The sequence below is a fragment of the Phocoena phocoena genome, chromosome 3 (genome assembly GCF_963924675.1).
Source record: "Phocoena phocoena chromosome 3, mPhoPho1.1, whole genome shotgun sequence".
In the NCBI taxonomy this organism is placed as follows: domain Eukaryota; kingdom Metazoa; phylum Chordata; class Mammalia; order Artiodactyla; family Phocoenidae; genus Phocoena; species Phocoena phocoena.
The window spans coordinates 41527532-41553386 of NC_089221.1; the positions used below are offsets into that span (position 1 = coordinate 41527532).

The 25855-nt window shown below is 39.2% G+C and overlaps 1 protein-coding gene across 1 annotated transcript in view; it reads right to left on the reverse strand.

Annotated features, from left to right (window-relative positions):
* Positions 1 to 731: 731 nt before the first annotated feature.
* Positions 732 to 25855, reverse strand: part of ARL15 (ADP ribosylation factor like GTPase 15) — a 280614-nt gene continuing 255490 nt past the window's right edge. Inside the window, exon 5 of the mRNA XM_065873645.1 lies at positions 732 to 884. Coding sequence (XP_065729717.1) covers positions 732 to 884 — 153 coding nt within the window. The remainder of the gene's footprint in view (positions 885 to 25855) is intronic.

Here is a 25855-nt window from a genome sequence, read left to right on the forward strand (position 1 = left end):
ATCAGTGATGCATGCATTGTGCCTAAATCTCCTCTAACTCTTCTTGAAAACAGAAACAATGTCTTTGCTCTTAGAAGAGGGGATTGAGGGAGACTTCAGATGTAATTTAAAAAAAAAAAAAAAGAGTAGGCAACTTGTCTAAGTCCTTCCAAGTCAATTTTACTATGGCAGGATACTCCTTTCTGGTAAGGTGATTAATTGAAGTTTTTGGTGCTCATCTTTCTCCCATGTGCTGTAAGGCCAGTATACAGAAAACTTAAAAATAAGATAAAATAAAACCCCCAAGAGATCTTGAAAATGATACACATATTATGGGGTAGCCCTAGTCACACAGTACTCCACCCCAAACCCAGGGTAAATGAGCCGAGGTTCTCGGTCTCCCTGAGTCCTCCATAAGGGATTTGATTTCTGTGAGCCACGAATTCCATCCATTTTAGCACACACTAGAGAAGAGACGCTTAGAACAACAGAAGGAAGAGACATGCGGTGAAGATAATTAGTGGTAAACAGAGAATAAATTCTCTCTCAGTAGTGTATACTTGACGGTAATGCCGATGATAATTCACCTGATTTACAGAATATTCACTTTAATAAGAGAGATGAGAGTCTGAGATAACTGGAAGAAAACAGATACTGAAGCCATTAAAGTCTTGATACCAAAATAAAATTAAACGGAGAAACTAACATGATAGGTTCAAGGCCTTGTGGGAACCCATTTTCTTCACCAAATTTCACATTCTTACAGCTTCATGGTCTTTTTCTTCTAACAAATTTATCAGCTGAGAGAAGCTGTCTTTCAGTGCATCCATGTCATCCAGCGAGCAGGGCTGCAGAATCCAGCGTTTTCCACGTGCAAGTGGTTCAAGTTCAAAATATTTTTTGACCTTAATTGGGGAGGGGGGAGAGAAATATGTTATTAATCATCTCGGAATCTTTCTCATACCGAAATTTTGTGAGTAATGAAGTAGGGGGATTTTAAGAAGTTATAGGAACCATGATGGCCGGGACTTGCTAGAATCCCATCCACAGCTGTGGTTATAATGTGGGTTATATGTTGTGACCCAGGAGTGTTTTTTTTAGGGGTGAATGACCCCCTTGCAAGCTACCATTCCATCCATTCACTTAACGGCATGGGAGGTCTGACGAAGTCTAAGAAAGAATTATATGTACTATGGCACAGGGCAAAAATACACTGCAGACACCAAAAAGTTGCAATTCAATCAAAATAACTCTAGCACAGTAGCTTTCACTACATTACCTTGTTAATTTATTAAATTGGTGACGGCCGATAATATGTACACTACTGATTACACAAGACAATTATTTTGACCATCAAATACACACACAACAACAACAAAAATAATTTAAATAATCCTTTCTCTCATTTAAATACATGTCTCTGGCATGTATTTCTGAGACCTGGGAAGGTGGTTTTCTAAGAAAGAGGATAGAAACCGAGTGTATGTATCTGCATATATAAACTTACATAAATACACGTACATACATAAAGTCTCCTAGCTCTTTTTCCCCCCCAGTCCTGAATTTTCAGGGAGGGGAAAATCAAGACCTTATAACTGGTATGTAAGGTGGAGCAGTTGCTATCTGAAAAATCTGTTTCATTAATAACAGGTCACAAGTCACTCTTACTGTGTACGAGGCTAGGATACTGACTAATAACATCCAGGATTACCAACTCCTGACTGTGAATAAATATCAAATTATTATGGCTTTCAGAAGTATTGATTTTCTCTCAAAGGGTATGATAAAGTACAAAGTTCACGAAGTTACAAACACACACACACACACACACACAAACACACACTACATCACACAAGAAAAGGACATTGTATTTATAGCCCAGCAGGGTTTACATAACATCAAATACAGTGAGTGGCAACATCAGAAGAGGCATTGTTCAAAGACATTCTTGGTCAATGAACTGTGTTAAATCTCATGTGCCATGGAGAATCCCCAGGCCTTACCTTAGTCAATACCTGACCCAGAAAAAAAAGGTGTCCCAATCTGATGCCACTTCCAAATGTGGTTTCATTTTGCTTTTCTCATCACAAGCACCAGACTACTGTTAACAGCAGAGACACACCATTCAAAGTGGTATTAATATGTGTGTACATTTTTTATGTGAGTAAGAAGATATAAATAACACTAAGTTTTTATGGTAATTTAGGAACCACAAATATGCTAACATTTTACAGTTCAAGTGTGTCCCAGAAGTACTCCTAAAGATGTCTGCAAATTCATAATAAATACCACTCCTGAAAAGCAAAAGAAGCCCTTGAGAATGGAAGAACTCTCATTAATTCTGATTCTGAAGAGTAATGGAAAGCTCACCTACAGACCAGAAAATGGGTCCACAATTTCAGGACAATTTTTGGCCAAGGTATTTTACAAATCATGTTGTTAAGAGGATTCCCTCTTATGGAAAATGTAGACTCCATTCTCTTAGGTTTTTTTCTTCAAGGCTCTGAAAATGACTTACTTCAAAAAGAATATGAGATTAGGAACCAAGACGGTGGAGTAGAAGGACGTGCTGTCACTCCCTCTTGTGAGAACAGCAGAATCACAACTAGCTACTGGACAATCATTGACAGGAAGACACTGGAACTCACCAAAAAAGATACCCCACATCCAAAGACAAAGGAGAAGCCACAGTGAGACGGTAGGGGGGGCGCAATCACAGTAAAGTCAAATCCCATAACTGCTGGGTGGGTGACTCGCAGACTGGAGAACACTTATACCACAGAAGTCCACCCACTGGAGTGAAGGTTCTGAGCCCCATGTCAGGCTTCCGAATCTGGGGGTCTGGCAACGGGACGAGGAAATCCTAGAGAATCAGACTTTGAAGGCTAGCGGGATTTGATTGCAGGACTTTGACAGGACTGAGGGAAACAGAGACTCCACTCTTGGAGGGCACACACAAAGTAGTGTGTGCATCGGGACACAGGGGAAGGAGCAGTGACACCAGGGGAGACTGAATCAGACCTACCTGCTAGTGTTGGAGGGTCTCCTGCAGAGATGGGCAGTGGCTGTGGCTCACCATGGGGACAAGGACACTGGGAGCATAAGTTCTTGGAAGTACTCCTTGGTGTGAGCCCTCCCAGAGTCCGTCATAAGCCCCACCAAAGAGCCCATGTAGGCTCCAGTGTTGGGTTGCCTCAGGCCAAACAACCAACAGGGAGGGAACGCAGACAAACCCATCAGCAGTCAAGGGGATTAAAGTTTTACTGAGCTCCGCCCATCAGAGTAACAGTCAGCTCTACCCACCACCACTCCCTCCCATCAGGAAACTTGCACAAGCCTCTTAGATAGCCTCATCCAACAGAGGGCAGAGAGCAGAAGCAAGAAGAACTACAACCCTGCAGGCTGTGGAACAAAAACCACATTCACAGAAAGATAGACAAGATGAAAAGGTAGAGGGCTATGTACCAAATGAAGGAACAAAATAAAACCCCAGAAAAACAACTAAATGAACTGGAGATAGGCAACCTTCCAGAAAAAGAATTCAGAATAATGATAGTGAAGATGATCCAGGACCTCAGAAAAATAATGGAGGCAAAGATCGAGAAAATGCAAGAAATGTTTAACAAAGACCTAGAAGAATTAAAGAACAGACAAACAGAGATGAACAATGCAGTAACTGAAATGAAAACTAAACTAGAAGGAATCAATAGCAGAATAACTGAGGCAGAAGAACGGATAAGTGACCTGGAAGACAGAGTGGTGGAATTCACTGCTGTGGAACAGAAAAGAAAAAGAATGAAAAGAAATGAAGACAGCCTAAGAGACCTCTGGGACAACATTAAATGCAACAACATTCTCATTACAGGGGTCCCAGAAGGAGAAAAGAGAGAGAAAGGACACAAGAAAATATTTGAGGAGATTATAGTTGAAAACTTCCCTAACATGGGAAAGGAAATAGCCACCCAAGTCCAGGAAGTGCAGAGGGTCCCATACAGGATAAACCCAAAGAGAAACATGCCGAGACAAATAGTAATCAAACTTGCAAAAATTAAAGACAAAGAAATTATTGAAAGCAGCAAGGGAAAAACGACAAATAATATACAAGGGAACTCCCATAAGGTTAAAAGCTGATTTCTCAGCAGAAACTTTACAAGCCAGAAGGGAGTGGCATGATATACTTAAAGTGATGAAAGGGAAGAACCTACAAAAAAGATTACGCTATCCAGCAAGGATCTCATTCAGATTTGATGGGGAAATCAAAAGCTTTACAGACAAGCAAAAGTGAAGAGAATTCAGCACCACCAAACCAGGTCTACAACAAATGCTAAAGGAACTTCTCTAAGTGGGAAACACAAGAGAAGAAAAGGACCTACAAAAACAAACCCAAAACAATTAAGAAAATGGTCATAGGAACACACATATTGATAATTACCTTAAATGTGAATGCATTAAATGCTCCAACCAAAAGACACAGGCTTGCTGAATGGATAAAAAAACAAGACCCAGATATATGCTGTCTACAAGAGACCCACTTCAGACCTAGGGACACATACACACTGAAAGTGAGGCGATGGAAAAAGATATTCCATGCAAATGGAAATCAAAAGAAAGCTGGAGTAGCAATACTCATATCAGATAAAATAGACTTTAAAATAAAGAATGTTACAAGAGACAAGGAAGGACACTATATAATGATCAAGGGATCAATCCAAAAAGAAGATATAACAATTGTAAATATATATGCACCCAACATAGGAGCACCTCAATACATAAGGTAACTGCTAACAGCTATAAAAGGGGAAATTGACACTAACACAATAATAGTGGGGGACTTTAACACCTCACTTACACCAATGGACAGATCATCCAAAATGAAAATAAATAAGGAAACAGAAGCTTTAAATGACACAATAGACCAGATAGATTTAATTGATATTTATAGGACATTCCATCCCAAAACAGCAGACTACACTTTCTTCTCAAGTGCACACAGAACATTCTCCAGGATAGATCACATCTTCGGTCACAAATCAAGCCTCAGTAAATTTAAGAAAACTGAAATCATATCAAGCATCTTTTCTGACCACAACGCTATGAGATTTGAAATGAATTACAGGGAAAAAGACGTAAAAAACACAAACACATGGAGGCTAAACAATACATTACTAAATAACCGAGAGATCACTGAAGAAATCAAAGAGGAAATCAAAAAATACCTAGAGACAAATGACAATGAAAACATGATGATCCAAAACCTATGAGATGCAGCAAAAGCAGTTCTAAGAGGGAAGTTTATAGCTATACAAGCCTACCTCAAGAAACAAGAAAAATCTCAAAAAAACAATCTAATCTTATACTTAAAGGAACTACAGAAAGAACAACAAACAGAACCCAAAGTTGGTAGAAGGAAAGAAATCATAAAGATCAGAGCAGAAATAAATGAAATAGAAACAAAACAATAGCAAAGATCAATAAAACTAAAAGCTGGTTCTTTGAGAAGATAAACAAAATTGATAAACCATTAGCCAGACTCAGCAAGATAAAAGGGAGAGGACTGAAATCAATAAAATTAGAAATGAAAAAGGAGAAGTTACAACAGACACTGCAGAAATACAAAGCATCCTAAGAGACTATTACAAGCAACTCTATGCCAATAAAATGGACAACGTGGAAGAGATGGACAACTTCTTAGAGAGGTATAACCTTTCAAGACTGAACCAGGAAGAAATAGAAAATATGAACAGACCAATAACAAGTAATGAATTTGAAACTGTGATTAAAAATCTTCCAACAAACAAAAGTCCAGGCCCAGATGGCTAGACACATGAATTCTATCAAACATTTAGAGAAGAGCTAACACACACCCTTCTCAAACTTCCAAAAAATTGCAGAGGAAGGAACACGCCCAAACTCATTCTATGAGGCCAACATCACCCTGATATAAAAACCAGACACAGATACTACAAAAAGAAAATTACAGACCAAAATCACTGATGAATATAGATGCAAAAATCCTCAACAAAATACTAGCAAACAGAATCCAGCAACACATTAAAAGGATCATCCACCATAATCAAGTGGGATTTATCCCAGGGATGCAAGGATTCTTCAATATACGCAAATCAATCAATGTGATAAACCATATTAACAAACTGAAAAATAATAACCATATGATCATATCAATAGATGCAGAAAAAGTTTTTGACAAAATTCAACACCCATTTATGATAAAAACTCTCCAGAAAATGGGCATAGAGGGGACCTACCTCAACATAATAAAGGCCATATACGACAAACCCACAGCAAACACCATTCTCAATGGTGAAAAACTGAAAGCATTTCCTCTAAGATCAGGAACAAGACAAGGATGTCCACTCTCACCACTATTATTCAACATAGTTTTGCAAGTCCTAGCCATGGCAATCAGAGAAGAAAAAGAAATAAAAGGAATACAAATTGGAAAAGAAGAAGTAAAACTGTCACTGTTTGCAGATGACATGATACTATACATAGAGAATCCTAAAGATGCCACCAGAAAACTACTAGAGCTAATCAATGAATTTGGTAATGTTGCAGGATACAAAATTAATGCACAGAAATCTCTTGCATTCCTATACACTAATGATGAAATATCTGAAAGAGAGATTAAGGAAACACTCCCATTTACCACTCCAGCAAAAAGAATAAAATACCTAGGAATAAACCTACCTAGCGAGACAAAAGACCTGTATGCAGAAAACTATAAGACACTGATCAAAGAAATTAAAGATGATACCAACAGATGGAGAGATATACCATGTTCTTGGATTGCAAGAATCAACATTGTGAAAATGACTATACTGCCCAAAGCAATCTACAGATTCAATGCAATTCCTATCCAAATACCAATGGCATTTTTTAAGGAACTAGAACAAAAAATCCTAAAATTTGTATGGAGACACAAAAGACCCCAAATAGCCAAAGCAGTCTTGAGGGAAAAAAACGGAGCTGGAAGGATCTGATTCCCTGACTTCAGACTATACTACAAAGCTACAGTAATCAAGACAATATGGTACTGGCACAAAAACAGAAACATAGATCAATGGAACAAGATAGAAATCCCAGAGATAAACCCACGCATGCATGGTTAACTAATTTATGACAAAGGAGGAAAAGATATACAAAGGAGAAAAGACAGTCTCTTCAATATGTGGTGCTGGGCAAATTGTACAGCTACATGTAAAAGAATGAAATTAGAACACTCCCTAACACCATACACAAAAATAAACTCATAATGGATTAGATACCTAAATGTAAGACCGGACACAATAAAACTCTTAGAGGAAAACACAGGAAGAACTCTTTGACATAAATCACAGCAAGATCTTTTTTGATCCACCTCCTAGAGTAATGGAAATAAAAACAAAGATAAACAAATGGGACCTAGTGAATCTTCAAAGCTTTTGTACAGCAAAGGAAAGCATAAACAAGACAAAAAGACAACCCTCAGAATGGGAGAAAATATTTGCAAACGAATCAACGGACAAAGGATTAATCTCCAAAATATATAAACAGCTCATGAAGCTCAATATTAAAAAAACAAACAACCCAGTCAAAAAATGGGTAGAAGACCTACATAGACATTTCTCCAAAGAAGACATACAGATGGGCAAGAAGCACATGAAAAGCTGCTCAACATCACTAATTATTAGAGAAATGCAAATCAAAACTACAATGAGGTATCACCTGACATCAGTTAGAATAGGCATCATCAGAAAATCTACAAACAACAAATGCTGGAGAGGGTGTGGAGAAAAGGGAACCCTCTTGCATTGTTGATGGGAATGTAAATTGATACAGCCACTACGGAGAACAGTATGGAGGTTCCTTAGAAAACTAAAAATGGAATTTCCATATGATCCAGCAATCCCATTACTGGGCATATACCCAGAGAAAACCATAATTTAATAAGACACATGCACCCTAATGTTCACTGCAGCACTATTTACAATAGCCCGGTCATGGAAGCAACCTAAATGCCCATCAACAGACAAATGGATAAAGAAGATGTGTTACATATATACAATGGAATATTACTCAGCTGTAAAAGGGAACAAAACTGGGTCATTTGTAGAGACGTGGCTGGATGTAGAGACTGTCATACAGAGTGAAATAAGTCAGAAAGCGAAAAACAAATATCGTATATTAACACATACATGTGGAACCTAGAAAAATGGTACAGATGAACCGGTTTGCAGGGCAGAAATGGAGACACAGATGTAGAGAACAAATGTATGGACACCAAGTGGGGAAAGCCGCGGCGGGGGAGGGGGTGGTGGTGTGATGAATTGTGCGATTGGGTTTGACATGTATACACTGATGTGTATAAAATTGATAACTAAAAAGGACCTGCTGTATAAAAAATTAAATTAAATTAAATTAAAAAATTCAAAAAAAAATTTAATGAAGAATTGATGAGTCAAAAAAATATATATATATGCAATTGCTTGTGCAATGACCAGCACCAAGGACCAACCTTGCCGCACCAAGAGAGGGGCTGCCAGTCAGTGGACTGAGGGAGCTGTGGGCCAGCAGGGGGAGAGAAGAGCTGGTAGGAGTAACAGGTGGGGATCATGTTTAAATCTATAGCTAGAAGGAGGAGGTGGCTGCTCTAAAGAGTTTTAAATCTGAGATGCTAGTCTCCTTGATTCTGCCACAAAGACAGGTTTCAGATCACGCCACTAAGTGCAAAATTGGGGAAGCCTGTGCTTACCAGTCTGGTATTTGATCAATGATGCCTCCCATCAAGAGTGGACAGCATGTCACATGCAAATCTGGTACACGAAGGAATTTGTACCCTTGTCACATTTTATAACCTCGAATTTAAAAGGACAGCATTTTAAGTATTGCTAAGACCTGGGAAGAGGACTAGTGGCAAGAAATCCAATACTATTAAAATAAAGACTAACACAGTAAGTGCATATTACTAACACTACTTCCTCCGAATGGTTTACTTAAAAATTCACAGAATTCATACTAGTAGCATATTGACAGCTAATTTAAAAACAACGTTAGATGTAAATAATCACAAAATATCATAACTTGTGACATTTTGCAATATGGATTAGTCACAAAAGCACAGTAAGGATTTTAGCCACTCATCAGGTTGGTTACTAGGCAACTGAAAATATAGTCTATGACGTAGGCACACTTGGAAGATAATAAAGATGTCCAAAGGTAGTTATGTTTCAGAAGTTGTTCCTGATGAATATTAAACATGAGAAGGAAATGGAAGCTTCAATTACAGGGTGGTCACCAGATGAAGGAGCCTATTGGTATTAAGCTGGCAAATACAGCTGGGTAACCCGAGATTTTCACATCTGTAACCTAAGTGAGTACCTAATTCTGCCATATTCACCCTACTGGTATCCAAATGATTCCCCACCACTCTACCTTTATAATATCATTTTAAAAACAAGTTTGGCATTCCAATGATACTCAAGTACAGTAAGTGACTATGTTTGCCACAAGAACATAGATTTTCATTACCCAGAGTTTTATGTTTCTAAAGCCAAAGAGTACAATACAAGAGAGGAGAAGATGAAGACTTAATGTTCTGCCTTGAACTTTTTTCTTTAGGATAACATTTTTTATTTTGTTTTCTTATATTAACCTGAAGTTCACATTTTACCGCCTCCCCTCAATCACTACAATAAAAATGACCCACTGTCACACTTGACTTGTCCATGATTGCTTTCTCTGTCTTTCTGTATGCCAATGTATAATTTTAAAGAAAGATGTTTAAGTTTGACTAACATAAATCATATGCTTACATGTGCTTACATAATAACCTTATTATTTTTAAGGTTTAAAAAAACTGCCTATGATGCAAGGATCTATTTTTTATGATCGACATCATTTTTTAAAGGTTATTTTCTTATCAAGATAAACATTTTAAAAATGATTCAAGAGAAATGAACCCAACTCTTTCGACTGCTTTATCAGCTACTTAAATGTCATGGCTAACTGGAAACTGCTAGAATTAGGAGCTGGTGGTTGTTTCACATTGGCCTCTGGGGATGGCACTTGGGGGAATGACCTCAGAATACAGCTGCCTGGCAACGTGTGGGCATCGAGCTATTTTCGGGATGGCCACAGAGAGTGGGCATTTGTTAGTGGCCATGGATCCGCCCTAGAGATAGGAAAACAAAGTCACTATAAGTTGCCAACCTATTTTAGCTATGTCATCAGAGCCCTTTCTTCACTCACAAAACTTCTGGGTGATTTGAATTACTGCATTGTTATCCACACATTGCATTTACTGTAAAGTCCTAATATAACAGAGACAAATCGGCACCACCTCGTTGCTGATAATGTTTGTAGCAGCTGTTGAACCTGTGAGACATTACATAGCATAGGAGACCCACTCATTGGGTAGGAGATGTCCTTTATGTTTCCTTGAGTAGAGAAGTAACAAAACAATTCTTTCCTACTTACAGGACCCCTAATGGGGTTGTAATGATACTCACTGTTTTTCCTATCTTGCCCTTACTTCACATTCAAAAATTTTATTTTTAATTCCTGCAAACCTGTTGTGACTACATTTCTAGAAGTCACGTAAATAGTTTCTGAACTGCAATGATAGGTCATTCCTTTTTAAAAACCTGCAAATCTTATTTTATTTATGACGATAAGCTGCTTGTTTTTTTCTGTTTTTGTTATTAAACCATGTAAGTAGTGTGTGGTCAGAGTTGGCCTCGTTTTCCTTTAAACAATTTTGGGGAGCTGGGTGATAGAATGCTCCACAAGGGGTTACTTAGTGTTTTCATGTTACATAGAGTTGCTTTGTAAGCTCAGATATTTATAAACAGTGCTTTGACCCACATGAATGTGTGGCAAGACATTAAAAAGGGGGTTTGTGACAATTCTTTAGGATGCACGGGACTGTGCTGTGTACCCTAGAACATGTCACCTCTAGTTCTAATGAATGCAATGCCATTAGCACCAACCAGTCACTGCTGTAACTAAAAGCACCCTCTCCCCTCACACGTCCAGAATACCACATGTCCAGATCCTGTCCCTGTGGATGCAGGTATCTCTTGAGCCTGTCTGGGGCTATTAGCTTATTTTTGCATACATTCACCACTAGAGATAGAAGCTGGATATTTTCTCTCCTCTCCCATCTTCCCCAGATCTCCATCTACACACAACACGTATATTCCCTCTGCAAAAAACTAGCCAATTATAACGGACCTCTCTTAAGCTTGCGGGTGGCTGTGGTGGAGTGAGGATTAGTATAAGCAGTTTTGGAAATCTGCATCCTGAAAGCTGGCTTCCTATAGCTTCATTCATTCAACCACTGCCTCTTGAATGAGCCTCGTGAACATGCTCTAATGAGCTACCTGTGCCAGCGCTCCCCTTGCCAGTGTATGGGGTTCCACTGATTTGAGGGAATACTGTAAAACCAAAACAAAACAGAAACAACAGCCGGATGAGGGGACGTTCCTCATCATTTGTGTTTTGTTTTGTTTTTTTTTTTTTTTTTGCGGTACGCGGGTCTGTCACTGTTGTGGCCTCTCCCGGTGCGGAGCACAGGCTCTGGACACGCTGGCTCAGCAGCCATGGATCACGGGCCCAGCCGCTCCGTGACATGTGGGATCTTCCCGGACCGGGGCACGAACCCGTGTCCCCTGCATCGGCAGACGGACTCTCAACCACTGCGCCACGAGGGAAGCCCATCATTTGTGTTTTAAGATTACAAGTCCCCACCCTGCTCCTGGCTTTTTAGTGGCCATGAAAGACTGTTCAGTACTGTACAGTTTACAAAAGGCTTTTTCACTCACTTAGAGCACTCTGACTATACTTCAACTGAAAGTAGGAAAAGCAATTGATTCACATGAAGAGGGATATTATTATTTAGAATAATTCTGAAATCATGTAAGTCAATTTGAATAAGAAGTATCTTGATAGAAGATTGTTAAAAAAAAAACACTTCAGAACAAAGGCACCTTCTTTCTTCATCTTTTGAGAAGGAATCAGGACTCACGGAGTCTAGGTTGACAACTTTGGCTCCTTCCAATTGATAGTGACAGGTCAACAGATAAGACAGACGGTAGAGACTACAGGGTGAGGATCGTCAACAAAATTCTGAAAGCCAGGAAAAATTGCAGTTGTGGATTTGATGGGTAGAAGGGAGAGCTGGAGGATGATGAAAGAGAACACGACTCAGTTAACTATCTTGAACCCAGTGGATTCAATATGGTTTCCTTGTCATAGCAATGTGTCCATTGCATGGTTTGTACTCTTTAAAGAACTGTATGAATAATGTTTTTTGGGGACAGGTTCATATTGGTTCTTAACTCTTTGATAAAAGTATGGTCGGGGGGGAGGGATAAATTAAAAGTTTGGGATTAATAGATACATACTATTATAAAGAAAATAGATAAACAACAAGGACCTACTGTATAGCACAGAGAACTGTATTTGATATCTTGTAATAACCTATAATGGAAAATAATTTGAAAAAGAATACATAGATATAACTGAATCACTTTGCTGTACACCTGAAACTAACACAACATTGTAAATCAACTGTAGTTCAATTAAAAAAAAAAAAAAAAGTACCGTCTGGATGATAAATTTACCCCAGGGCTCCAATTAAGAGGATGTTAACTGAGCCTGAATGGACTGTGCAATTTTTTGTTTTTTTTTGCGGTTCGCGGGCCTCTCACTGTCGCGGCCTCTCCCGTTGTGGAGCACAGGCTCCGGATGCGCAGGCTCAGCGGCCATGGCTCACGGGCCCAGCCGCTCCGCGGCATGTGGGATCTTCCCGGACCGGGGCACGAACCCGTGTCCCCTGCATCGGCAGGCGGACCCTCAACCACTGCGCCACCAGGGAAGCCCGGACTGTGCAATTCTGCACGATATTGTCCATGACTGTAGCCGTCCTTGCTCAGTTACACCCTAGCTCCTTACTGTAGTCACTACAGCAGATGCACCTATTGTATTTATACGTCACGCTGTGGGAAAACCTTTGTATTGAAATACTGACTGTGTGCCTTTTCTTTCCAATTCCAGACACAAGGATGTCAAATCACACAGGTCGTGCAATTGGCCATGGTTTGGAGTATTTACACTGTGGAAATAGGCAAGAGCAACAAACCAGGACTTTTTCTTTCTAGAGAATTGGCTGTTAAATGCTTACCAGCACATCACTGAGTATATGCATCTTGTATGGATGTTTGCAAAGGGACCCTCTAGCTTAGCTGTCTTCACTGCAGAAGCTCATGGAACAGGCTTCACTTGGCAACCCTCAACAAAGTCAGAGAGAACTTTGCCCATGCCACGGCTCCAGGACGGGGTCCGGAGATAAAGTGCTGGGCGCCATTAAGATTCTTCAGCGTGCATTCTTGGCAGCTTGTTCAAAGAAAGGTTAGTCTAGAGAGAGCTGCACCAGCTGTTCCCCTTTTCACTGTACTGCTTTCAGGATTTTGAAATCCTTAGAAAGGTACTAAATATGTCATTAAAGGCAGAAGTAAATAATACAAGTAAAACCAATTTGCCACAGTTACAAAGACATGACAACACAGAGTAGATATTATACCTTTTCACTGAGTACTAATAGAGACCAGAAAATGGCAACTTGATGTTAACCAATACGTAGTATTACTTTGGGATGTATATTTATAATGGACGCCTGCTTTCGATATAAAAGCAGTAATATAGAAGTGTAATATAAAATTGTAGTTCTGATAAGACAGCTTGTTTCTTAAGCAGAGGGCAGCCTGTCTGACCTTGGAATAATTAAAAACCAGACAAATGATTGCAGGTTGTGACCTGTGATTGAGCCTCACCCTTATTAGAAGTCTCTTTGCCCAGGCAGTAACCTCTGACGTGTCTAGAACGCTATATGTTGTGACAATAATTATATAGAAACCTAGGCTTCCACTGCACAGGAGGTTTTAGCCTGCCCCAGAAGAGCCAAATAAAATGACCCCATTTGCTTTGCTGGTGAGATTTTGGATCTGAAAAGCACTCCTATTTTTGCTTAATTTGCTAATCTAGAATTACAGAACAAATGATCAATATACCTATTTTCTCTTTTTGATATACCTGGGTGTGTGTGGGGGTTCATGCACTTAGCCCCAAATCTTGCTTAGCAGACAATCACTGTGAAAAGCACAGACTTAGGTTTAGATGCTTCCTGTTTTCAGGGGGCAGTGAAATAGACCCAGTCTCCCCATTGGCACCCTCCACTACTCCAGTGATTCTACCCGGCCTGCAGCAGCCTGCAGGGATGCCTGCACATGGGCCCTGGCTCCAGCTCCTGCTTCCCACCCCAGATGCCTCCATCCACAGGTGCAAAGCAACATCTTTGAAGCCCCAGCAGATGTCCTCCTATCACCTCAAGGGGGAAGCCTTAATGTTATAGAAGAAACTTTGCAAAGTCGAAGTGACCTTAGTCACTGTAGCCACTGTTGGTTCCCTCCTCCGCACCACGCCACTATGAATTCCCCGTGAATAAAGTTTTATTGGAACCTAGTCATGCTTATTCACTTATTTATGGCTGCTTTCATGCTACAATGGCGAAACTGAGTCATTGCCACAGAGACAGCGTGTCCTGCAAAGCCTAGAAGGGTTACTATCCGGCTCCTTAGAGAAAAAAAAGTTCCCAAACCCTGGCCTACCACATCCTGCAGCTTCGTGCTTTGTCCAGCAGAGGCACAAGAAGCCCTTGGCAGGGGCCTCCGTGTGACCTGGCTTGCCAGCCCTCTTCCTCTCCGCTCTACCTCACACTTTAGGGGGACAGAGAAGTTGGCTTTTCAACCTGGCCAGGCCCCACTTATAATTTCAGATGTTCTCAGCTGTGGTCTAGCAGGCAGAAGGGACACCTCTCAGCAAAGCCCTATTTTTTTCTTCTCTGTGTTCAGCCTGGGTTTCTTTCATGTGGAGACTTCCTAAAGGCCACAGGGACTCCAGGGTACGGGGTAACCTGTCAGTTTGAGGGTTTTGGTGTCCTTAAGGATGGCTTTTAGTGCGCAGAAATACCAGTTATTGTTACTTTGCAGTTTTAAAAGGGATATACAATTTATTAAATTTATAGTATCTGAAACCTAGTTTTTCCTGAAACTATTATATTCAACTTAAAAGTCTTAATACTCTATTTATACATCTGTTAAGTTTTAACAAATACATTCAGGGGGATGAATATTATTTAGGTCCATTTAAAAACTTAATTAAGTTAACCACTTTAAACATTTCAAAACTCCATTTATAAATTTAATATATTCAATTTTCTTAGACTATCTTAAGAATCAAAACATCCTGAAGTAGCTAGGAATTATTTATTTTCTAGTAAGAATACTTAAAAATTTCTTCCATTAAATTTATATATTCAATGACTCTCAAGTTCTGAGCTAGTCTAATACTATTTACAAGTTTAAGTAAACACTCATACCTCTCTACATAGGAGGCCAATTCTGATCGCTTACACATTTTAAATTAAATTGTGCCTGCTTTCTTTCACTTTGCATAATGTTTTCAAGGTTCACCATATGCAGCATGTACCAGTACTTCCTTCCTTTTTATGGCTGAATAATGTTATATTCTACGGATAGGCTGTATTTTGTTTATCCAGGTTCATCAGCTGATGGACATTTGAGCTTCTTCTACTTTTTGGCAATTATGAATTCATTTATGTGAGCCATTACCTTCTCTTTAAAACAGACATTATCAATAGTTATTATATAAATGAATGGGTTAAGATATCCAGACTCATCGGGGATGAAGCATCCCCACAAGTCTAAGGTGAACTCCATTTTCACCCAGATTCACTAGGATCTTCTAGTTTTACTAAAATAACACAGACTTGGGATAATTATTCTCTAATTTTTTTCATATGTATGACTCCTCAGTTCCTTGAAGGCACAAACAATGAAAAAATTATTTTGTATTCTCTAATGTACCCAGTACAATGAAACTATAATGAAAAGGGCAACACAACGTGTAGTATATTTCACCCCATATTAAAATGTTAGTAAAGGAGAGAAACTGAATATTGGAGAGAAGTTACCACTCTTCACAATTAATTAGGCCAAGGTTTCATATAGGAGGTGGGATTTCACGAACAGTTTTGAAACTATAGGCCTAGCTGATTTAAACTCTATTATATACATACACCAACAGGCAGCTGCAGTGAATTGTTTTGTAAACAGAAAAGTAAACAGCCTATCATGGAAAACAGAACCACTCAAGAAATCTCAAGACCCATAGGACACTTACGTTTTGAGCTATTCCTTTAATCTGTGTTCAAATAAAGCAACTAATTCTTATCTCAGAGAATGGAAAGCATTGACACATGCAAAAAGAGAAGCACCAGTACGCTTGTCTTTGCATGCAGGCGCAGGCATCGGCCTTTTCAATAACATCTATAACATAGCCATTAATTACAGAGGCAGCCAGCTTCCAACAGCTCACCACTTTTTCTTTTTTCTCTTCTCTCCTCCCTTTATTCCATTCTTTCAAAACGACATTCATTTTGGATACCAAGCATTTTTAGGGTGTTATACTTGATTCTGTATCTTCCATGTTTGGGATAATACTCAATTATGATTTATTTTTATTTCAAGAAGGCAAATATCATAAGTAGGAAGAAATCTATCTATGAAAACTTTTCTCCTGGCAAGAGAATACGGTTGTTAAAAAAGTCCTACCTATATGTATGAGAGCTAGTCAAGTATGTACTAGACAGGAAGGAGAGTTAATGAGTGAAAGCCCCAAACACATCAGAGACAGCCAATTAGCTTGTCTGAAACACAGGCTTGTAAAGCTATCAGTAACTTATAAAATGGTCTGCTACACACGAGTAAAATGTTGTTTAAATGGCTTGCTTAACTAGATGCATTCACCATGAAATTGATTCTTTTAAGGTTATTTTTTAAACTTAATACTCATTAACTGTGCATATTGAAATGGCCGAGTGGGTGGGAAGAGGGGTAGATATCTTGCTACTGTGAAGTGCATGTTGAAGATATGAATTCCATAGTTTATGAGGTTAAGAGGTATTGGAAAAAAAACAACAACAACTCATCCATTACCAACAATTGTGTCTGTCTCAGTAATTGAAATGGATCAACCCAATTAGATTATTCCTCTTCTGCTTTGCTAAACACTTTAGACGGGGACTGGCAGATGTGCTCCGAGGACCTACCAATCTGAGAATTTATGCTTTTGTGTTACGGAACTGCACTGTTTCCCACCAAAGCCTACGATTCTGCAAAATGGCATGAGAGAAAGAAGACCCCAAGCCTGGTATATTTCAAATCCAACATGTGCCTCGGAGTGAACATCAAATTTCAACCCCCAAAGACTTAACTTCACTAAAACATTTGAGGTAACTTGATGTGAGCTGACACATGAATGACAATCACTATATTATTTCACGCTTCGAATTTTCCTTCAAAAACTCTTGTATATTTTAAAATTGGTTTCTGGCCATGCCTCATACTCAGTTTTTCCTGTTGTACGAGGCTGCATACCTTAAATACACCTCAGTCAATGATCAGACAACCGGGAGGACATGCTTCATTTTTGCAGGGTATTAACTCTTCCTCCTGCTTATTCAATATTGGTACCCTTAATGTGCTTCACCAAACCACTATCAGTTGGCCAACTCAAAGGATTCTTTGACTCAACAAAACATTAGGAGAAATATATTTACATTTACAATGGTTAAAGATACAAAAATCTTTCAAATATAGTTTACATATTCTAGTTTATTTGGCTTTTATAACGGACTATATGTCCCCTATCTCAGTGTCACAGTTGTGAGGCATCAGAAAGCAACAGCAGTAGTAACAAATCAAAATCTTAATATATGGAACCCAAATAAACATGTTTAATATTGGCCCTGTGGTACTATGGCAGCGTGCTGTCCTAACAACGGCAACATTTAGATGTTGGAGCAGATTCAAATTCTTGGGCCTTAAGCAGGAGACAGACAAATACAGCAAGCCACGCGTTGCTCAGCCACCCATGCAGGGTGCCAATGGCCCTGTCCAGATGCAGAGATATTCAAGGGATGTTCCTGTCAGCAGTCTGTCCTCGGGCTCCAGCAAGGAGCCACCATGGGAACACTGGGAGGAAAAGGAAAAAGAGGAAGGCGTGGAGAGATGGGGGAAAAGGCAGAAAGAACTGGCAGCTGCCTCCATCACATATCTGAGCACGGGGAACAGGTAACAAACGACCACGTCGTTAGTCACGGGGAGAAAATTTCTCTTCCTGCTGGCAGTATGGTCAGGAGCCTAATATCCTGGCAACTGAGAAATATGAGCTTGGAAAGAGGCTTGCAGGCGGCCTGAGGAAAGACAAGCTGAGTGGTAATCTGTCCTGAGGAATTTTAGCCAAAAAAACCCACACAGGACGAGTTGAACTCGGAATAAAGCCTGTGAAAGACAAGTCTGGAGAACATTACAATCGGACATAAAGAGAACACCAGAAATGAAGGTTCAAAAGCCATTGACTGGACTTACCACAGCACTGTTAGTGTGGACTTGGGTCCTAGTTGAGTTCTTCATGGGAAAGAAGAGGCAAGGTGACTATGCCCTGTGGCTCCCGCCCCCCAGGAGAAATTTGGCAACCTCTTGAGATATTTTTGGTTGTCACAACTGGAGGGTGGGTGGGGTGGGCAAAGGGGGTAGTTGCTATGGGCATCTAGTAGGTAACAGCCAGGGATGCTACCAAACATCCTACAATGCACAGGACGGCTTCCCCTTCCCCCCAACAAAGAGCTATCTATCCCCAAACGTCAATAATGCTGAGGTGGAAAAACACTACTCTGAACTGACATTTTTAAGGCAAAAATCAAAGAACAAAAGACCTGTTAATGATTCAATCAATGGTTTATCAGCATGAACCATCAGGCTCCCTCCCTGGAATCAGGAGATGTAGCAACCGGATTGGAAAGCTCCTCAGGGAGGAGCATCAAAGGTCCACGGTACGTACTCTCTGTCCTTCCTTCTTGTTCAAAGTAGAAATCACTAGATCTTGGGGACAAGTGAGAGCATCAGATTGGCCTAAAACAAGGGCTGAAAGGAAGCAGCCACACTTCTCTCATTCTACATATTCACTGTTTTGAGTTCCGGGGATAGAAAAGTGCACAGTACAAGTCCCAGACCTCATGGAGCTTACTCAGCAGTGGAAGGAACTGACAGATATCAAGTGAAAATGTAAGGAACTAAGTAAAGTCAGGTAAAAATAAGTGCCATGACGAAAAAGAAGGCAGGACAGCAATAATAACGTCTGCCACATAAGTGATCCAAAAGAGGGACTGATGGTGTAATAGGAGTTAAAAATCAAGCAGTCACAGATGAAGACGAATATCTAGCCGGTTTCAAAACAAAATTTCATATAATTACAATTGAAAACTCTCTTGATTAACTTCCACTTAATTGTCTAGGATTAGCCGACTCTTCATCACACTGATACAAGACAAAGATTAATGCTATCTACACAGTGAACGTCCACACCTGGCGGATATAGCACCAAATGATGAGGCTACACCCTTGATGTTCTTGACTGGTGGACTGCTCTCTGGCCTGTCTGCTCATTTTTGTTCCTGAGCTGTCCATAATTCTCATCAAGGCAATCAGATTTGCTATTATCATTAAGTAATGTTGTTAAATGTGATACCAATGAATGAAATATGAATTAGAAGAGAATTTTTATTTCTATGAAAGACTAAATGGGATCGGTTCAAAGAAATCTATAAAAATAAGTCACTAAAAACAAACTGCTGTGGAATTAGATTTAGGTAAGATGACTCTAAAGGATTGGGAGGGAAAGGAGAAGATGGCTCCCCAAGTGTCTTTAACTATGGCTTTACTTTAAAGAAACAGGGGCTGAAAATCATAGGTAATGGCTGTGCTGCATGCAAGAAATATGATACAGAACTCTAATTAGTGGCCACATACACAGAGAAAAGACCTTGGCCCAATATCAAAAGATGAGTACCATCTGTATGTTTGAAGTGAAAATAAATTATTTAGGGTATGTATACATTTTACTTTTTAATGCCAAGACAACTTTAACCAATTCTAACTGTTCAACTATCAGTTCAGATCAGGCCAGATACGGGGGCTTCTCACTGTACATTTCAAATCGCACTTTTTATTCCGTCTGAATCAAAAACCTTCTCAGAGAGGAAGTCATTAACACCCATTTCAGTCTGAGTGAAGAGTGTTACATAAAATCATATCCACTGTCAGAATCAATGTTAGAGTCTATCACCTCAAATTCTCTTGTGAAAGAAAGCAGAGTATAACTAAATAAAATTAAAATAGTCAAATCCATACTCACACACATCCACACCCCTGCAGTCTCCTGTGGAAACAGTCTTATCTGTGAAAGCAAATTATAGTTAAAACTGGATACCTCATTATTAAATACAGTATCCTTAAAAAATAATAAACATTGAGGGTTTGGATCAAGATGGTGCAGTAAGAGGTCATAGAGTTCATCTCCCCCCATGAACACATCAAAAATATATCTACATGGGGCACAATTCTTACTGAAAACTAACCAGAAACTGACAGAAGGACTCTGTACAACTAAGGCTGTAAGAATGGTATACACGTAATTGGGTAGAAAAGGAAGGAAAGCAATTGGGTTGGGACCTGTGCCTCTTGGAGGGAACTCAGAGGAAAAAAAGATTACATGAGTGGACACCTGCTCTGGGGAGTGAGCCATATTGGATGCCCCAGTCCTGGGGTCCTATGCAGGGAAGACAAGTCCACTTGGCTTTTTGAGGACCACTGAGAGTAACAGAAGGGCTGTGCGAAGCCTAAACTCCACTCCTGAGAAACATGTGCAGGCTGGCTTGCCCCTGGGGCAGGGCAGAGAGAAGTCTGCTCTAGGATGCTGGCTTTCCCACAACTACCTTGCTGTGAGCCCCAGGTCAAGCTGAGCCAACTCTGGCCCCGATCGCTCCATGTCACAGTGTGGCACTGAATCTGGGATGGCCAAAACTGGAGAAAAGACTCAACCTTGTTATGCAGAGGCATCTGGGTCTGGGGTGGACCCTGGGTGGTGTGGCAGTGGTCATTGTTGGCACTTACTCGAGCAGTGTCTCAGAAGTCGCCTAGATATCTGATGGCCACTCCACCACAGCTCACTCCCCTATACAGGGCTGAGAGTCCATGTGGGCTCCACCTGCAATCCCACAACAGGGCCTGGACAGCAGAGGCTGGGGGGAGTGGTTGGCTGTGAGGAACACAGGGAACTTGTACCTGAGGCTGCATCTGAGCGGAGCTGCCAGCGCCTGCATAGGCAGTGCATCAGACTTCTGCCTGCAGCTGACATGAATCAAGGGCCCATACGGGCTCCACTTGCTTCAGTACTCCCCTCCTCTGTGGCAAAGGTCCCAGTGTGGGGAGAAGGAAAATACATACGCTTAAAGGAAACAGAATCAGCTTGAGCGTGAAACTCAGGGCTTCTCTTACAGCAACCTGGGGTCAAACCCTGGCCCTGTAGGGTGATGATGGCCACTGAGCAGAGGGGAAGTCTTGCCTCATACCTGGCACCAACTCTAGCCCCTCTGTCTCCAGTTTCACCCCGTACCAAGGTGACAGCTGCCAGCACACCCTGAGGAAACACATGACTTGCCTCCATGTCAAATCCAGCTCTCCCATCAAAGGCACTGGGCACATGTAATTGGCATAGAGATGCTCCCACATAAGAACACCCCTTGAAGAATGCAATAGGTAACTGTTTCACCTAAATTCATAGAGACAGAGAAAGTTATACAAAATGAAAAGGCAGAGAACTACTCAATTGATAGAGCAAGAGAGAACCCCTGAAAAAAAAATAAAACAGAAATAAACAATTTACCAGATAAAGAATTCAAAGCATTGGTAATAAAAAATGTTAACTGAATTAGGGAAAAGAATTGATGTATACAGTGAACACTTTAACAAAGAACTATAAAAGATAAACAAGACCCATTCAGAAATGAAGAATTCAGTAGCTGAAATAAAAAACACAATAGAAGGAATGAACAGTAGACTGATACAGAAGAACACATAAATGATCTGGAAGACAGAATAATGGAAATCACCCAATTAGAACAGCAAAAAGAAATACAAATTTTAAAATATGAAAGCAATTTAAGAGATCTCTGGGATAACATTAAGCATATCAACATTTGCATTAGAGGGATCACAGAAGAAGAAGAGAGAGAATGGGATCAAAAATGTAACTGAGGAAATTATGGCTGAAAACTTCCCAAACCTCAAGAAAGAAAAAGATACCCACCTACAGGAAGCAGAAAGGGTCCCAAACAAGATGAATCCAAACAAACCCACACCAAGGCATACCATAATTAAAACAGAAAAATTTAAAGATAGAGAATTCTAAAAGCAGCAAGAGAAAAAGAGTCATTTACAAGGGAATCCCCATAAGGGTATCAGCTGATTTCTCTGTAGAAACTTTGTAGGCCAGAAGGGAGTGGTATGGTATATTCAAAGTGCTGAAAGGGAAAAACTTGCAACTTAGGATATTCTACCCAGCAAGATTATCATTTACAACACAAGGAGAGATAAAGAACTTCTCAGACAAAAAACAAACAAACAAACCAAAAAACCAAAAAACTAAGAGTTCATCAATACTAAACTTCCCTAAAAGAAATGTTAAAGGGTCTTCTCTAAGTGGAAAAGAAGGAAGAATAGAGGAAAGGGAAAATTCCACTAGGAAAGGCAAATATAGAGTAAGGACTGAGGCTCAACCATTTAAGCCAGTATGAAGACTAAAAGACAAAAAATTGTAAAAGCAACTATAACTACAATACACAGTTAAGAGATATGCATGAAGATGTGAAATATGACATCAAATGTACAAAATGTCAGGGAGGGGAATAAAAATGTAGATCTTCTAAAATGTGTTTGAACCTAAATGACTGCCAGTTTAAAACAAGTAGATATAGTTATAGGTCAACGTATATAAACCCACAATAATCACAAATCAAAAACTTACAATAGATACACAGAAACTAAAAAGAAAGGAACACAAGCATACTACTAGAGAAATCATCAAACCACAAAGGAAGAAACAAAAAGAAGAAATGAACAGAGATGAACTAAAAAAACAACTGGAAAACAAGTAATAAAATGGCAATAAGTACATACTTATCAATAATTACTTTAAATGTCAATAGACTAAATGCCACAATCAAAAGACATAGGCTGGTTATTTGGATTAAAAAACATGACTCTTCAATATGCTGCCTACAAGAGACTCACTTGTGTGGCTAAAGACCCACACAAACTGAAAGTGAGGGGATGGAAAATGATACTTCATGCCAATGGAAACGACAAGAAAGTGGGGTTAGCAATACTCATATCAGACAAAATAGACTTTAAAACAAAGGCTATAACAGAAGATAAATGAGGGCATAAAGAGGTCAATATAAGAACAGGATATTATACTCATGAATATATATGCACCCAATACAAGAGCATCTAAATACATAAAGCGAATACAAACAGACATAAAGGGAGAAATTGACAATAATAAAATAATAGTGGGGAACTTTAACACCTCATTTACCTTGATGGAAAGAATATCCAGACAGAAAATCAAAAAGGCAAGAGTGGTTTTAAATGACACAATAGAGCAGTTGGACTTAACAGATATATACAAAACATTACATTTCAAAACAGCATAATACACATTCTTTTCAAGTGCACATGAAACGTTCTCCAGAATAGATCACATGCTAGGTCACAAAACAAGTCCCAATAAATTGAAGAGGACAGAAATTATATCAAGCATCTTTTTCTGACCACAATGGCATGAAACTGGAAATCAATTACAGAAAGAAAAAATAACAAACATGTGGAGACTAAACAACACACTACTAAAATACCAATGGGTCAATGAAGAAATCAAAGTGTAAGTCAGAAAATAACTTGAAACAAATGAAGTGAAAACACAATACTTCAAAATCTATGGGATGCTGTAAAAGCAGTTCTAAGACTGAAGTTTATAGTGATGTAGGCCTTACTAAAGAAACAAAAAAAATCTCAAATAAGCAACCTAACCTATCAACTAAAGGAATTTAAAAAAAGAACAAATGAAGCCCAAAGTCAGCAGAAGGAAGGAAATAATATAGATCAGAGAGGAAACACATAAAATAGAAATCAGAGAACAATAGAAATGGCAAAGAAACCAAGAGCTGTTTTTTTGAAAACCTAAATAAAATTGATAAACATTTATCTAGGCTCACCAAGAAGAGAGAGGATGCAAATAAACCAAATAAGAAATGAAAGAGAAGAAAAAACAACTGATATCACAGAGATACAAAAAATCATAATAAAATACTGTGAACAGCTTTATGTTAATGATTGGACAACCTAGAAGAAAGACAAATTTCTAGAAACATACAACCTGCCAAGACTTAATCAGGAAGAAACAGTTTGAGCAGACCAATCACTAGTAATGAAATTGAATTTGTTTAAAAAAAAAAAAAATCCAGCAAACAAAAGTCCAGGACCAAATAGCTTCACAGGAGAATTCTACCAGACGTATAAAGAAGAACTAATACCTATCCTTCTCAAACTGTTCCAAATATTGAAGAGGACAGAACACTTACAGATTCATTCTATGAGGCCACCATTACCCTGATACCAAAACAAGACAAACATTACAAAAAGGAAAATTACAGGCCAATATCTTTGATGAATACAGATGCAAAAATCCTCAACAAAATATTAGCAAAGTGAACCCAACAATATGTAAAAATGATCATATATCATCATCAAGTTGGATTTATTCCAGGGATCCAAGAATAGTTCAGTATTCACAAATCACTTGATATGATACACCACATTAGCAAAAGGAAGGATAAAAATCACACAGTGATCTCAAAAGAAGCAGAAAAAACATTTGACAAAATTCAACATCCAGTCATGATAAAAACTCTCATCAAAGTGGGTACAGGAGGGACACATCTCAACATAATAAAGGCCATTTATGACAAACCCACAGTTAACATTACACTCAATGATGAAAAGCTGAAAGCCTTTTGTCTAAATTCAGGAACAAGACAAGGATGCCCACTCTTGCCACTTCCATTTAACATAGTATTGGAAGTCCTAGTCACAGCAATCAGACAAGAAAAATAAATAAAAGTCATCCAAATTAGAAGGGAAGAGGTAAAACTGTCACTATCTGCAGATGCCATACTTTATATAGAAAACCCAAAAGTCTCCACCTCCAAACTATTAGAACCAATAAATGAATTCAGCAAAGTCGCAGGATACAAGATTAATACACAGATATCTGTTGCTTTTCTATACACTAATAATGAACTACCTGAGAAAGTTAAAAAAAAAAATCCTGATTAAAGTCACATCGAAAAGAATACCTAATACTACCAAATAGATACAAAATAGATAGCTAGTGGGAAGCAGCCACATAGCACAGGGAGATCAGCTCGCTGCTTTGTGACCACCTAGATGGGTGGGATAGGGAGGGTGGGAGGGAGGGAGATACAAGAGGGAAGAGGTATGTGGACATATGTATATGTATAACTGATTCACTTTGTTATAAAGCAGAAACTAACACACCATTGTAAAGCAATTATACTCTAATAAAGATGTTTAAAAAAAAAGAATACCTAGGAATAAACTTAACCAAGGAGGTGAGAAGCCTATACTCTGAAAACCATAAAACACTGATGAAGGAAATCAAAGGTGGTACAAAGAACTGGAAAGGTATCCCATGCTCTTGGATAGGAAGAATTAATATTGTTAAAATGGCCATATTACCCAAAGCAATCTACAGATTTAATGCAACCCTTATCAAAATACCCATGACATTTTTCACAGAACTAGAACAAATAATT